This window comes from Osmerus mordax, chromosome 13 (assembly GCF_038355195.1).
Source record: "Osmerus mordax isolate fOsmMor3 chromosome 13, fOsmMor3.pri, whole genome shotgun sequence".
NCBI classification, from domain to species: domain Eukaryota; kingdom Metazoa; phylum Chordata; class Actinopteri; order Osmeriformes; family Osmeridae; genus Osmerus; species Osmerus mordax.
Window position 1 is genome coordinate 2,170,233 of NC_090062.1, and position 12,455 is coordinate 2,182,687.

The 12,455-nt window shown below is 45.1% G+C and overlaps 2 protein-coding genes across 4 annotated transcripts in view; one reads left to right on the forward strand and one right to left on the reverse strand.

The window, feature by feature from the left end:
• The first annotated feature begins 308 nt into the window (after positions 1-308).
• ccnb2 (cyclin B2) lies at positions 309-2,855 on the forward strand. Of its 2 annotated transcripts, none has more exons than XM_067248657.1 (8): positions 309-396; positions 650-760; positions 1,101-1,373; positions 1,491-1,649; positions 1,732-1,968; positions 2,153-2,293; positions 2,406-2,516; positions 2,606-2,855. In XM_067248657.1, exons 1-8 carry the CDS (start codon positions 370-372, stop codon positions 2,714-2,716), a joined length of 1,170 nt encoding a protein of 389 aa, XP_067104758.1. In that variant the 5' UTR covers positions 309-369; the 3' UTR covers positions 2,717-2,855. The 2 variants fall into 2 exon arrangements, with proteins under 2 accessions (XP_067104758.1, XP_067104759.1); XM_067248658.1 differs by having other exon boundaries at positions 1,104-1,373.
• Positions 2,856-3,370: 515 nt separating this feature from the next.
• Positions 3,371-12,455, reverse strand: part of myo1ea (myosin IEa) — a 39,892-nt gene continuing 30,807 nt past the window's right edge. Inside the window, exons 18-30 of one of the 2 annotated variants that reach the window (XR_010878144.1) lie at positions 12,039-12,137; positions 11,312-11,456; positions 9,504-9,618; positions 9,229-9,398; positions 8,969-9,114; positions 7,744-7,890; positions 7,321-7,478; positions 7,061-7,150; positions 6,739-6,937; positions 6,355-6,390; positions 5,147-5,316; positions 4,599-5,042; positions 3,371-4,152 (exon numbers count right to left, since the gene is read on the reverse strand). Coding sequence is in view for 1 of the 2 variants with exons in the window: in XM_067248643.1 (XP_067104744.1) it covers positions 4,966-5,042; positions 5,147-5,316; positions 6,355-6,390; positions 6,739-6,937; positions 7,061-7,150; positions 7,321-7,478; positions 7,744-7,890; positions 8,969-9,114; positions 9,229-9,398; positions 9,504-9,618; positions 11,312-11,456; positions 12,039-12,137 (1,552 nt within the window). In the remaining variant the exon portion in view is untranslated. Of the gene's footprint in view, positions 5,043-5,146; positions 5,317-6,354; positions 6,391-6,738; positions 6,938-7,060; positions 7,151-7,320; positions 7,479-7,743; positions 7,891-8,968; positions 9,115-9,228; positions 9,399-9,503; positions 9,619-11,311; positions 11,457-12,038; positions 12,138-12,455 lie in introns of both variants that reach the window. The other variant, XM_067248643.1, reaches the window with a different exon arrangement.

Sequence of the window (12,455 nt, forward strand, 5' to 3'; positions counted from 1 at the left end):
TGTGCGATGACGGTGATGAATTACAAGTTGCTGAAACTAGTTATTCAATAATAAATAAATGCATGCATGCATGCATGTCTCTTTTTGTATTCAAAATGTTTTTCTACGACGACACATGTATGTGTATTGCTATCGTTAGGAGGATCAAAATGGGTACATCCGTCGCCATTGCAAAATCCACCCTTGACCTCTTTGCAACCAATGAAATGGCTGCATTCTACGACGCCGTATCCAATGAAACGCAGCGGAGCGGTATTTGAATGGACGAGATCCCCTAGCTAACATCTGTGTTTTTAGCTTGACCTAGTGTTAAGTGATTGTGGTGCCATCCTGTTGGGTTTTTAAACGCCTTTTATACAAGAATTGACGATGTCTGCCATGGAAGTTCGTGCTACGGTGAGTTTGCAAAGTGTGCGCTATTTTACTGCATCAGCTATTTTGGTGTACTGTAGAGATGCTTGGCAAAAGCAAGTTTCACGTTGTTGGCTCTAGGTAATGTGCTAAGCTAGCGTGTCTTCAGCTGGCTAACGTTAGTCTCGTTAGATCATTAGCAAACTAGCTTCCTTTTTGTTCTTTGCCTAATATATGCATGGAAATGGACATCTACAGTGCATTTTGTTCGCAGTTCTCAATGTTGTTTTCCCAACAGCTCAGGAACTTGGAAAATCCAGCACCAATGGGAAAAGCCATCGTCGGTGGTTTTAGGAGACCTGCGCTAGGAGAAATTTCTAATGTTCCCAACAAAGTGGTGCAAGCCAAGGTAATTAAGCTATTTTAGACAAGACTGGCTTCAATCATAGACACGATGAGACGAAACAACTTTTGCAAGGACAAAGGTTCTACATGGAACAACAGGGCTACTTAAAACTACAGACCTACATTAGTGCAAGTGTGGAAACGTGTACAAATGGCGCCAGACAGGACATATTTGCTAAGATTGTGTAGAGAAAAGATGTTGGGTTGAAAGCATGTCAGGGGAGGGGAATGTCAGTACAGTGTCTGGGTTGAGGAGTCTAGTTCATCATTAAGATGTGCTAGATGTGCATTATTGCACAACTGCAGCCAATGCTTGCTCAAAATTTTTAAATTCTTTGTTTCAGAAGGCCTCTGCCAAACCCACAACAAAACCTATTAACCATAAAGCAGAGCCAGCAGCTGTTAGACCTAAATGTGGCCAAGTTCATCAAGTTGCACCAGTTCCCTGTCTTACTATCCCTGAGGAATCTGCTGATGTGTCTATGAAAGAGGAATTGTGCCAGGCTTTCTCAGAAGTTCTCCTCACTGTAGAGGACATTGACGAGGGTGATTCTGACATGCCCCAGCTGTGCTCTGAATATGTAAAGGATATCTATGGTTATCTTCGAACCCTTGAGGTAATTGTTTATCTCGCCGCAGTTTGTCTTTGAAAGAATGGGTCGTTACATGCACAGTGGCACTTCTGAGTCGGCATTGTGTGAAGAGGGTTCAGCTTTTGTGTACTTTCTCAACAGGTTCAGCAGTCAGTTAAACCTAAATACATGCAGGGCTATGAGATAAATGAGCGCATGCGTGCGCTCCTCATCGACTGGTTGATTCAGGTTCATTCCAGGTTCCAGCTGCTGCAAGAGACTTTGTATCTCACAGTTGCCATCCTGGATCGCTTCCTACAGGTAAAGGGCAGAGTGGGCGGTTTACTTCAAAGACTTGTCATTCTAGCCTTTTGTGTAAAACCACATTATCTTTCCACATAAGATTCAGCCAGTGTCACGTAAGAAGCTCCAGCTGGTCGGTGTGACTGCTATGTTGGTGGCCTCCAAGTACGAGGAGATGTACAGCCCGGAGGTGGGAGACTTTGCATACATCACAGACAACGCATTCACCAAGGTCCAGATTCTGGAAATGGAGGAGATGATTCTGAGGTGCCTCAAATTTGAGCTTGGGCGACCTCTTCCCCTCCACTTTCTCAGGAGGGCGTCAAAGGCTGGAAATGTAAGTGTTTAACATGATCCTCGCCAGAAAGTAACGACTAATTCCTGGAAGTAGTGGTGTAATGCAGTCGTCTTCAACCCTGGGCCCCACTGGCCTGCATGTTTTTTTTGTTTTGTGATCTGTTGCACCACTACCTGGAACGTGTCACTCTTGCGCTGTGATTTGCAAGCCTTGTGTTTATCAGGCTGATGCTGAGAAGCATACGCTGGCCAAGTACCTAATGGAGTTAACTCTTCTGGACTATGACATGGTGCACTACCACCCATCTGAGATAGCAGCTGCTTCTCTCTGCCTTTCCCAGCTACTGCTGGATGGGATGAAATGGGTGAGATGTTTGCTGAATCAATGGACCAAGCTTTTTCTTTTAGTTGCTTTACAAGATGGATATATGCACTGGGAAATGGTTGTGTTATGACTCAATCTGTTTTTGTTCTCAGTCTTCAACACAGCACCACTACTCGACCTATGATGAGGGACACCTCCAGCCAATCATGCAGCACATCTCCAAGAACCTGATGTCTGTCAATGAAGAAAAGGTCAAACTCCAGGTAACTCCCCAGTACTGTTGAGCTTAATGAGGAAAATAAGGAGTCTAATCAAGAAACCTTTTTTTAATACACATTTTTGCGGTGTTTAGGCTGTGAAAAACAAGTACTCCAGCAGCAGGCTCATGAGGATTAGTCTCATTCCACAACTCAAGTCTTCCATTGTCAAGAATATGGCTGCAGCTCTGATCAACAATCCTTGATGTTTTACATTGTGATGTGACTTCAATTGCACTTTAATTTTTATTTTATGGATTCCAATAACTGAAGGGAGGTCTGCCAGCCTGCTGCTTTTTGGTGTGTTTCTCATTTGTACAATAAAAGTCTTTTAATAATTTTAAACTTGATGCCTACTGTTAAATCTTGTTTTTATAATCACCATGTATATATTTAAATTGTTTGTGCTGGTACTTTAGTGTCAAACACTAGTCCAAAGATGCCAAGTGTTGAGGTTTTTATCGCTATGGCTTGAACATGGTTCTCTTCACTATATACAATACTTTGCCTGCAGGAAGTTGTGTGTGTGGGGTGTATTTACTTAAGTGTCACAATGTAACATGTTGTTCAAATGTTCCAAGGTCTAAATAAACATCCTGTGCTTCAGCTTCAGCTTCCTTTTTATTAAAGGCATACGACCGAGTACAGGTACCAAAATGGACAAACCTGTCATTCAAAACGGCACATGGGGGAAAAACAACTAATGTATGGGCCAGCCATATTCATATAGCCATTTCCCAATGACTTAGTTGTATGGTCAATTGTTTACACCTTTCTCAAAGCAGTAGTTGGTTGTGCCTTTAATGTTTGTGAAGCATATTTCCCTATCAAACATTTGAATACTAAGGAAATAGAATTGCTTGATCAAATACAAAGTACATATTTTATTAAAAGACCATTTCCATTTTTGATATTGCACAAGGATGTCTTAATTATTCAAGACCAAACAATCTATGACGATGCACTGCAAGTTCATTAGATCGGACCGAAGCCCCAGCAGATCTCAACATTAGGTTAAACAATGTGCATCTGATACAAAACTCTTAGATTAGGGGGAAGCTAAGGAATGTGTGAGTAATGCAGAAGCTGTGCTGTGCAAAATGTTGACACCAGGGAGAAAAAGCTAAATCTTTCATAGTGCCATGAAAAATGTATTGGCTTTAAATCAGAGCTTGAGATACTCCAATGATTCCACTCACCATAGTGACAAATGACCCATATTGTGTACTTTAAAAATAAATTGGCATTAAATGTATTGAGAACACCCAAAATGTCAAAATCAGAGAAGAAAATGTAAACCACATAAAATATGGGGAGAAAATACACAAAAGATTTGAAAATGTAGAAAACAGCATAGACAAATTCCTAAATCTGAAAAGATACTTTACATATACATACATACAAACTACAACTAAAAGCCTTTAACATAATACATTCTATGTAAACAAATTATTGTCTTCAATAACTAGTGTAGGTCCATCACTAGTTTGGCAACCTATCCTTTATGAAGTTCTGTGGATTACTGGCTGTGGCAGGGTTTGTCCAAGGTAGTACCTGTACTGATAAAGTGCTTCAAAACCACAGACAATACACTCAGAGTACAGTACGTGGTGATAGTTTTTCTGGGATTTCAGATGCTTTTCTGAAACAAATTAGATTTGAGGGAGAAAACTTTAGAGACTTTAAAGTCAGAATGTTCAGCTTTTTTCTGAATGTCAAACTTACAATTCTGGATCATTTTGTATACTTGGATACAAAGAAACAATATAGTTCTTCTAATTCATTTCTTTGGCAAATGTCCAAAACCACAGTTCTATGAACTCTAAAATCTCCAAGTTATGTTTTTGTTTAGTCAAAATATATATTCAAGGTCAATACTATATAATTCTTTAGCAGCACCAATCCCCACTGAAAAATATTTAAACATGACAGAATTGTTTTAATTTATTTAAAAGACAGTGACTTGGCAACCACCCTTGATTTGTGTAAGAAAATTAGAAAAAGATACTTTCATTTCAAAAACGACAGATATTCAAATAGAAATTGCAACCTGGTCCAACAGATTTACAAATGCATCAAAAAGCTCACCTTAAAACCTTAGCCAGGCGAAGAAGGGACAAGAGGGAGAATACAGAAAGCTATAAATACAATAAATAGTTTTGTTCAGTGCTCACAGGGACTATATAGTATTATACCCCTGGAGAAAAACAGTCTTGTCCTAATATCCTCATTGAAAAAGTAAGCTTCATTGCAAGCCTGACATTTCTCTTTACTGTCTGAGTCTTAGCTACATTCAGCTGCACTCCCCCAAGCTGGAGAGGAGAAAATATAGCAGTTTTGCCTCTTCTTCTGTTCATAATCCTGTTTCTCTTTGTTTGGTAACGCCATCTCCTCCCTGAAGTGTCAGTGGATAGGTCTCCTACTGCCGTTTGTCAGGGTCTTCACCAGACAGATGTTAAATCTTGCTGACGTAGTTGTTGGGGAACAAACCTTGCTTTCCCCGCAGTCTTCCTGTCCACCATCCAGAAACATCTAGTCAAAACAAAACAATAATCAACATCAGTTTTGCTAGCCAGGATTGCTTGTATGGTTTTGGTGCATCTGAGGTATAGTTACACATCCTGGGACTCCTTTACCTTCTTTAATGATGTCAATAACATCTTCCGCATTAAAGCTGAGCTCATCAGTGTCTTGGGCGTCGTAGGCATATAATGCTTTACACTGTGGAACTTGGGGCTTGGGTTTGGGGGCGGGCTTGGGTCTTCCCCCTCCTGGAGGCGGCCTGCTGACTGTCTGTCTATGGGCACTGAGAGAGAGAGAGAGAGAGAGAGAGAGAGAGAGAGAGAGAGAGGGAGAGAGAGACAGTGAGAGAGAGAGAGAGAGAGAGAGAGAGAGAGAGGGAGAGAGAGAGAGAGAGAGAGGGAGAGACATGCCAGGACGGTTAACATGTAGCTTCAGCAGTTTAAAGCTGTCCAGCTTGACCCTATATGACAGTACACGTTAGCTGTTAAAAAAGCGTCTTGTGATGCTGAGGTTTCCTAGACTGTGAAGTTAGAGGTGAGCTGTATAAGGAATAAACACACTGGATGAGCTTGTGTGGTTATTATTCTATACATATTTGCTCTAAACGTTTCAGTCTAAATTGCTCGACTGATGCTTCAGAATATGTTGTTCACAGTCCAACCACTAGATGGCAAGCAATAGCTAATTATAAAAGAAGGTGCCTCTACATTGGAATGGTGTTTTGAGGTAATCAAAACACGTCATTCCGAATGCATTGATGCATGTTCATTAACTACAAAAGACTGGGGATGAAGCTGAAAAAGTCTCCTTCATAAAGTACAGAAATAAATACACATTCTCCAAACAGAGGAAGTGTCAACACCAGAGGGGGTTTCTTCAATGATATCGCCAGTGACATATATTATGTTGTCTATGTCAACTAAGACCATACCAACATTTGGAGTGTAAAAGTTCTGAGCCCAGTAATTTAAAATCAAATTCTTAGTGAAGACCAATCTTTATTTTCCACGTGACTTGAGGTTCAATGATGACATCCTAAAACCTTTTCATGCAGTGACAGGTGGCATTTTACTGGGCTCTAACTTTTCTCAAGCCCCTCATAAGCTTATGACAGACAGCAGCATCCTCCAATCAGAGAATAGGTTTACCCTCTTCTGATTCCAACATTGGCTGTTAAAGAGAAAACTACAAGAGAGAGACAGTGGTGTCTGACTACAGAAGAAATGAAGCAAGATACAGTACATCTCATGCCAGTGAGCTGTGTCTCATGAAGATCCGAACCACCACCATCACCCAACACACCAGTAACACTCAGACTCACATTCCTCCATTTGAAGCTGTCCGAGCGCCTCCGTTACTATAAAGAAATACAGCCATGTTACAGCAAGACACTGTGTGTGTGTGTGTGTGTGCGCGCAAACCTTCTTCATTAACATACTAGCCATTTTCCATCAATTCCAGAAAAGACACAAACTTATACACACCATTCAGCAATTCCCCTGATACCAAACTATTGATAACCATTGTTTATAATGATCACACTAGGAGAGACGAATATCAATGTCAATAAAAAAATCTTTCAAAACAATGACATTCTGCAGTGATCGATTAAGGTTTAAACCCATTTCCAGTCTTGTGTATCCATGTGTGATATCGCTGTATGAACCCCTGTGTGTTGCGGGGGTGTGAGGGCTGGAGTGCTCACCCTGCAGCTCCCTGGTCAGGAACCTTCAGACAGTCCAAGTTGGGCTGGGGTCGGCTGCTGCCTCGCTGCTTGAGGTTGCTAGGCAGGAAGGGGCGAGCCCCGTCGACCGACGACGGAGGCTTCTGATTGGAGTGTTGTGTGGAATTCCTCTGATTGGCAGTGTGGTTAGTGTTCTTCGGGCCGCCGTTCTGATGGGCAACTGATGGAGGAAGCATGGAGACAAGAGCTGAACAAGCCCGTCCATCACTAGTTCTGACTGTGCCACATTGTAATACAGAGGCCATGGTAATACTGGGAACAGTTGGGAATGCTGGAGTTGTACCTGGAGGTCCTGGTGCAGCTCTGGAGGGAATGGTCTGATGGGTTCTGGACCCGTTAGAGCGACCCTGACTAAAGCCTTTTTTGGTGGGCCCTGCAAACAGAACCTTCAGTCAGACACATATGGATTGCTTGATGAAAACAATGACCTGAAGCCATCCATACAGCCTGAGAAGCTGGAAAGCTTCATTCATTGTACGAGTGGAGTTGCAATGGTACACTCCACCCAGTTCTCTCCATGGTCCCAAAGTCTGCCGAACTCACGTGTGTTCTTGGGCAAGCCAGGGCCAATGCTGACCTGCAGGGTCTTACTGGAAGGTTTTAACACAGCAACGTCTCCCTGGCCCTGGATGAACTGGACCTGTCGGGAGCCCCCCCCACTCAGGAAGCCCCAGCTCTCCTTCTTCAACTTGAGCTCCAGCCTGAGAGACACACAACACAGACCAACTCACTGATCTCTCCCATCACTGTAAACTGAGGGCTGGTCATCTTCGTCAGGCTTACTGTGCTTGTAAAAAACAGTGTTCCTCTAAAGAGGTTTTTTACTACGTTATTGGCTCTGTCGACACTGTGCCCATTATCTGCATCCCAGATACACAATATTTAGCACATCAAGGGACGAGGCGTTTTATGTGGATCATCCCATGTCTACCTCCACCCACACTTCCAAAGAATGTGTCTACGTACGTGGTGCCAAACTTGAGAGGGAGTTTCCTCTGGGTCCTCTCCTCGAACCTGCGGGCCAGCAGGCTGATGAACTCCGTCTTGAAAGTGCATTCCAGCAGGCTGTCGTACTCCTGCTCGTGGAGGACCAGGAGGTCGTCCTGCATGGTGCTGTGGGAGAGCGACAGGCTCGGGGTCAGGGAAGCTACACTCGGGTGGCTCTGACCACCTCCTCCGGCCTTTCATCTGCACATGGCCAGAGAGGCACACAAAGCAGCAGGTATCTACGGGGAGAGGAATGCCTGTGGCTGTGACACACACAGTCAAGCACTGTTCCCCCCCCCTCAATGAACTGAGTTCCCCACAAACTAGCTTTTTACAATGCCTGCTTTCCCTCTCAGAACCACCTGGCTCATATTACCCACAACCCCCCACTCACACTGACTTGAACGCTAAATGCCCGTACCTCCACAAAAGCCCTCTACAATGTCCCCACCCACTGCAAAGCCCGGTCTGCAACTCACGTGATACATTTAAGCAAACACCCTGTCCAGAACAACAAGCTTACCTCCCAAATAAAATGTAAGGACTACTGTTAACAGTACTAAACACCTTCATTAGCTTATTGTGGGTTGTAACAATTTCAGTGTACTTGGCCCAGTGGAGAAGTGAATGTATTTTCATACAGCCTTCAGACACAAAGGAGCTGACATACTACACAAGTCGTGGAGGTTGGAATCTGTTCCATATGTCTGTAATACCCCATGTGTGACTTTTAAAGGAACATGGGGACGTGTGTGATTAAAAATCCAGACTATGGCCTTTGAAGTAGCTTCTCGCATATCTGCAGATGGTAGGCGGTAGTTTACCATGGTGGGCCTGTCTCTGCCTCATCTGTCTCTTGTGCATGGGGAGGGGGGGGGAGAATTCAGCCTGATACTGCATGGTTTATATACTTTGTACTTTTCAATCAAGTGTCCTGTTTGGCTTTTGTCAGTGGTTCTAATGAAACAGAGCTGTGTTGTTATATTGTACTCCCCCACAAGTCAGTCAGTCAAAACCAGGGAGTCTCTGTGTACACTGTGATGCTATATCAGTTTGGTCGGTGGGTAATAAAGTTACACTTTAACCAGCCCAGTGACCCAGTAAGGCCCTCGGCCTATGTGTGTGTGTGCGTGTGTTTGTTTGTGTGTGTGTGTGCACGCATGTATGTGTAAGGGAAGTAGACGCAGTCAAGCTGGGGCGTCACCTTAGAGAGACAGCCAGGATCTTCTCCACTTCAATCCGCCTCTTTAGCACCTCAGTCACCTGACCCTTCTCTGGACCCTGTTTAACCTTCTCTCGTCCAATCAGGTGAACATACTTGGGGGTCAGGATCAAGTCCCTCTTGATACCCTGAATGAGATGAATTTACAGAAAATAAATGGCATTGTTATATTTAGCTGTCTCTCTTCCGAACAGTGTTTTCCATTAAAAACAAGTCAAAGTAGATAGAACTGACATTCTAACCTTGAAACGACGGTCAAATTTGGTCACTTTGTCAGCAAAGTCAATTTTCTCCCTCTTGGCCAGGAACTGTCGGAGCTCTGGCCTGTCATCCATGCCTATGTAGTCCCCCACAAAGTTCCTGTTCAGGCTGTGTCTCCGCCTCTCCTTCTTGTTCATTAGCAAATCCGAGGCTGGGGATGCAGAACGGGGCGTTAGTTAGAAGTCGCAAAGGTCATCAGGGGTCAATCCAGAACTTATCAGAGGTCAGTGAAATTTAGATGGAGAGTAACACTCACCTTCTTCTCTCATCTGGACATACTGTTTGCGGGCCACATACTTGCGCCAAGCTTTCTGGATAGCCCTAGCATGGCCGTCAAACTTGCGGTCCCTTGTCTCCTCCAGTAGGAAGAGCTAGAGAGTCAGACGGAAAGACAGAGAGAGAGAGAGACAGAGAAAAAGAGAGACAGACAGACAGACAGACAGACAGAGAGAGAGAGAGAGAGAGAGAGAGAGAGAGAGAGAGAGAGAGAGAGAGAGAGAGAGAGAGAGAAAAAGAGAGAGAGAGAGAGAAAGAGAGAGAGAGAGACAGACACAGAGACAGAGAGAGAGAGAGAGACAGAGAGAAACAGGCACATGGTGAGTCATTCAACCATACCTGACCAACCTGTGGGACATCAACATACTAGGCATACCTGACTGTTCAGACACACCCAGATCCATGGGCAGGGATGGTCGAACAGACATACTCTACATGCCTGTATATGCCTGAATACACAAACATTGTTCAATGGCATGACGCACTGTCAAAAGCACAGACATAAAAATTATGATTTTCATTGGTATTTTTGACATGACAGCCAAATGCATGTGAAGGCAGTGTCATGGATGGGCGCGTGCCCTGTGTCAAGTCACCCTGGCTCGTCTGAATGACCTCTCTCTTCTCCCATCTCCTTGTCATTTCCTAGTGGGTCTCTAGACTCGCAGACATCTCTGCCTGCCCTCAAGCAGACTAAACATCCTGCCCACTCACGAGTCCCCGACACAGGAGCACCACAGACACACCCCTGGCACAACAGGCCACACAAACTCGGCAAATTTGATCATTATCCAATACGGTTTGCCGTTAGCTACTGTTTCACGATCACTTTCACCATCACCATGTAATCCTCTTTACAGAAATGCGCCAGAAATGACAATATAAAACAGTGTTTCATCAGCTGTGGGAGAGTGAGCTCTGTGGATTAACAGCAAGCTGGCGGGAGTCTGCTGTGCTATGTAATTACAAGCCGAGAAAAACATGTATGTCAGTTGTGAACTAATTACTGTGTGTCAGCACCTTATCAGCGGTGGAGGTTTTGTTTGTAGAAGTCTGATGGCTTATCTCAGAGTCTGTCTGGTGATCGTGTTTCATAAGCGCACCACAGTCACGTGGACGTGAGGAGGGGGGTGGGGGGGGGGGGGTGGAGGGCTATGCCGTCCACTGCCGCAATCACACTTCCTGGAATCACTCAGGGCATTCAGGTCCAGCCACAAGGCTTGATTCAAGACTCAGGTGTGTGTGCGCGCACACGTGTGTATGTGTGTGTTGGCTCACATGCTTGTGTGTCGGGGAACGTACGCAGAAATGTCAACCAATGAGCTCACAGGCAAGTCACAAACACAGCTTTCATAGAGGCCGTGAAAAAACGACCCTGCAGTTTGGTGGAAAAAGCAAACACCTTCCAATGTCCTACCAGCCCCTGGACCACAGCTTCGCACTTGTGTACGAGTTCCTGAGCGCTGTTGAGTCAACAGAGCTGACGTGCGCTCACCCCCTCCCCATTCCCCTCTTCCTCTCCCTCCCCCATATCACAGATACTGACATGATCACAATAGCTTTTTATGGCGTTCAGCCTAAAAAACGCAGAATATGCCCAGCAGAACGACAGCTTGCCAACAATCATGGCGACAACATCACGGAAAGATAGCATGCCACTCTAACGCTGTCTCTGTGAGAGAGAGGCACGGCAGGCAGAGAGAGGATCTCACTGGAAGCTGGAAGCATTGCTCCTGAAGAAAGCAGCTGTACTGGATTGTGTCTACCAGCTGGCCACTCAGGTCTTACCGACTCAGGTGCTTTGATGAAGATTTTGGTGCGTCCAAGCTGGTACTGGTCCTGGTCCATGTTGACAGACTTGAGGAGGTGGAGGACCCCTTGCTTCTCGTCTCCTCGCCATGTTGGCCAGGACTCCTTAGTCAGGATGGCATACCTGAGGTGGGCGTATAGATACGGACAAGGACTGAGGGACTGCCTAGTCAAGGAGGGGAAGAAAGGCAGCATACAGAAACATAGAAGGAAGGGAACCTGAACCAGGTCTGGATGTACATTCCTGTTTCTGCCTTCTCTGAGGCGGGCTAGTGGAGGAGGCCTGGGCTGCATTCATACTCTCACCACAAGTCTTGCTCAACAAAACTCTCAATTCACCCATGCTTTTTAGAGAGCCATATCTATGTACGTAGTGTGTGAATGATACTGTCGCTCGGAGTGAGAGTGGGAAGAGCCCAGCGTGCGTGTTGAGCGGTGGCTCTCATCAAAAGGCCCACAGCTCAGCCCGTCCGCTTGGTAGACGCCAACGGGAGCAAAGTGAGCACTTCCTGATTGCCTCCCAGCGCTGACCGTGTCTTCTCTCTAAAAGAGAGAGGCGCTCGCCCACCCAGCCTTGCTGACTGGAACAGCAGGCCTGCTAAACGAGTCAGGGCCATTGTTCCTCAACAAAGGAGTCATGGTAACAGTTGGGCGACACCAGTTCACCCATCCTGCTCCTCGCCCCCTCCCAAAGGACAACTCATACCTGTTAAGGAACTTCCTGAAGATTCTGCGGTAGGCGTATCCAGCACGCCTCACCCTAATGTTCTCCTTCAGACCCAGGTACTCCACTTGGTGCTTCGCCCTGAAAAGGAAAGGGGAAAAAAAAGTCAGGTGAATTAGCTTGTGCACGCCTGCGTCAAATGTCATACTTTTTGCAAGTTCTTTTCTTTGAATCAGTCTTTTGCGAATCGGGAAACTAGTCCAAGTCCAATGTATACGGGTGGTTGAAGATCCATGTTCTCCGGGACAGTGCTCATAGGAACATCCTGGGTCATTGTATGCACACAATAATTAACACAAGCCTTAGGTCTCCCTTAATGCAGGCAGGTTTCCTGTGAGAGAAGTAGTTCCTCTACTAATTACCCCAGCCAACCTGAGCCCAGATCAGTTCTGCTCACAA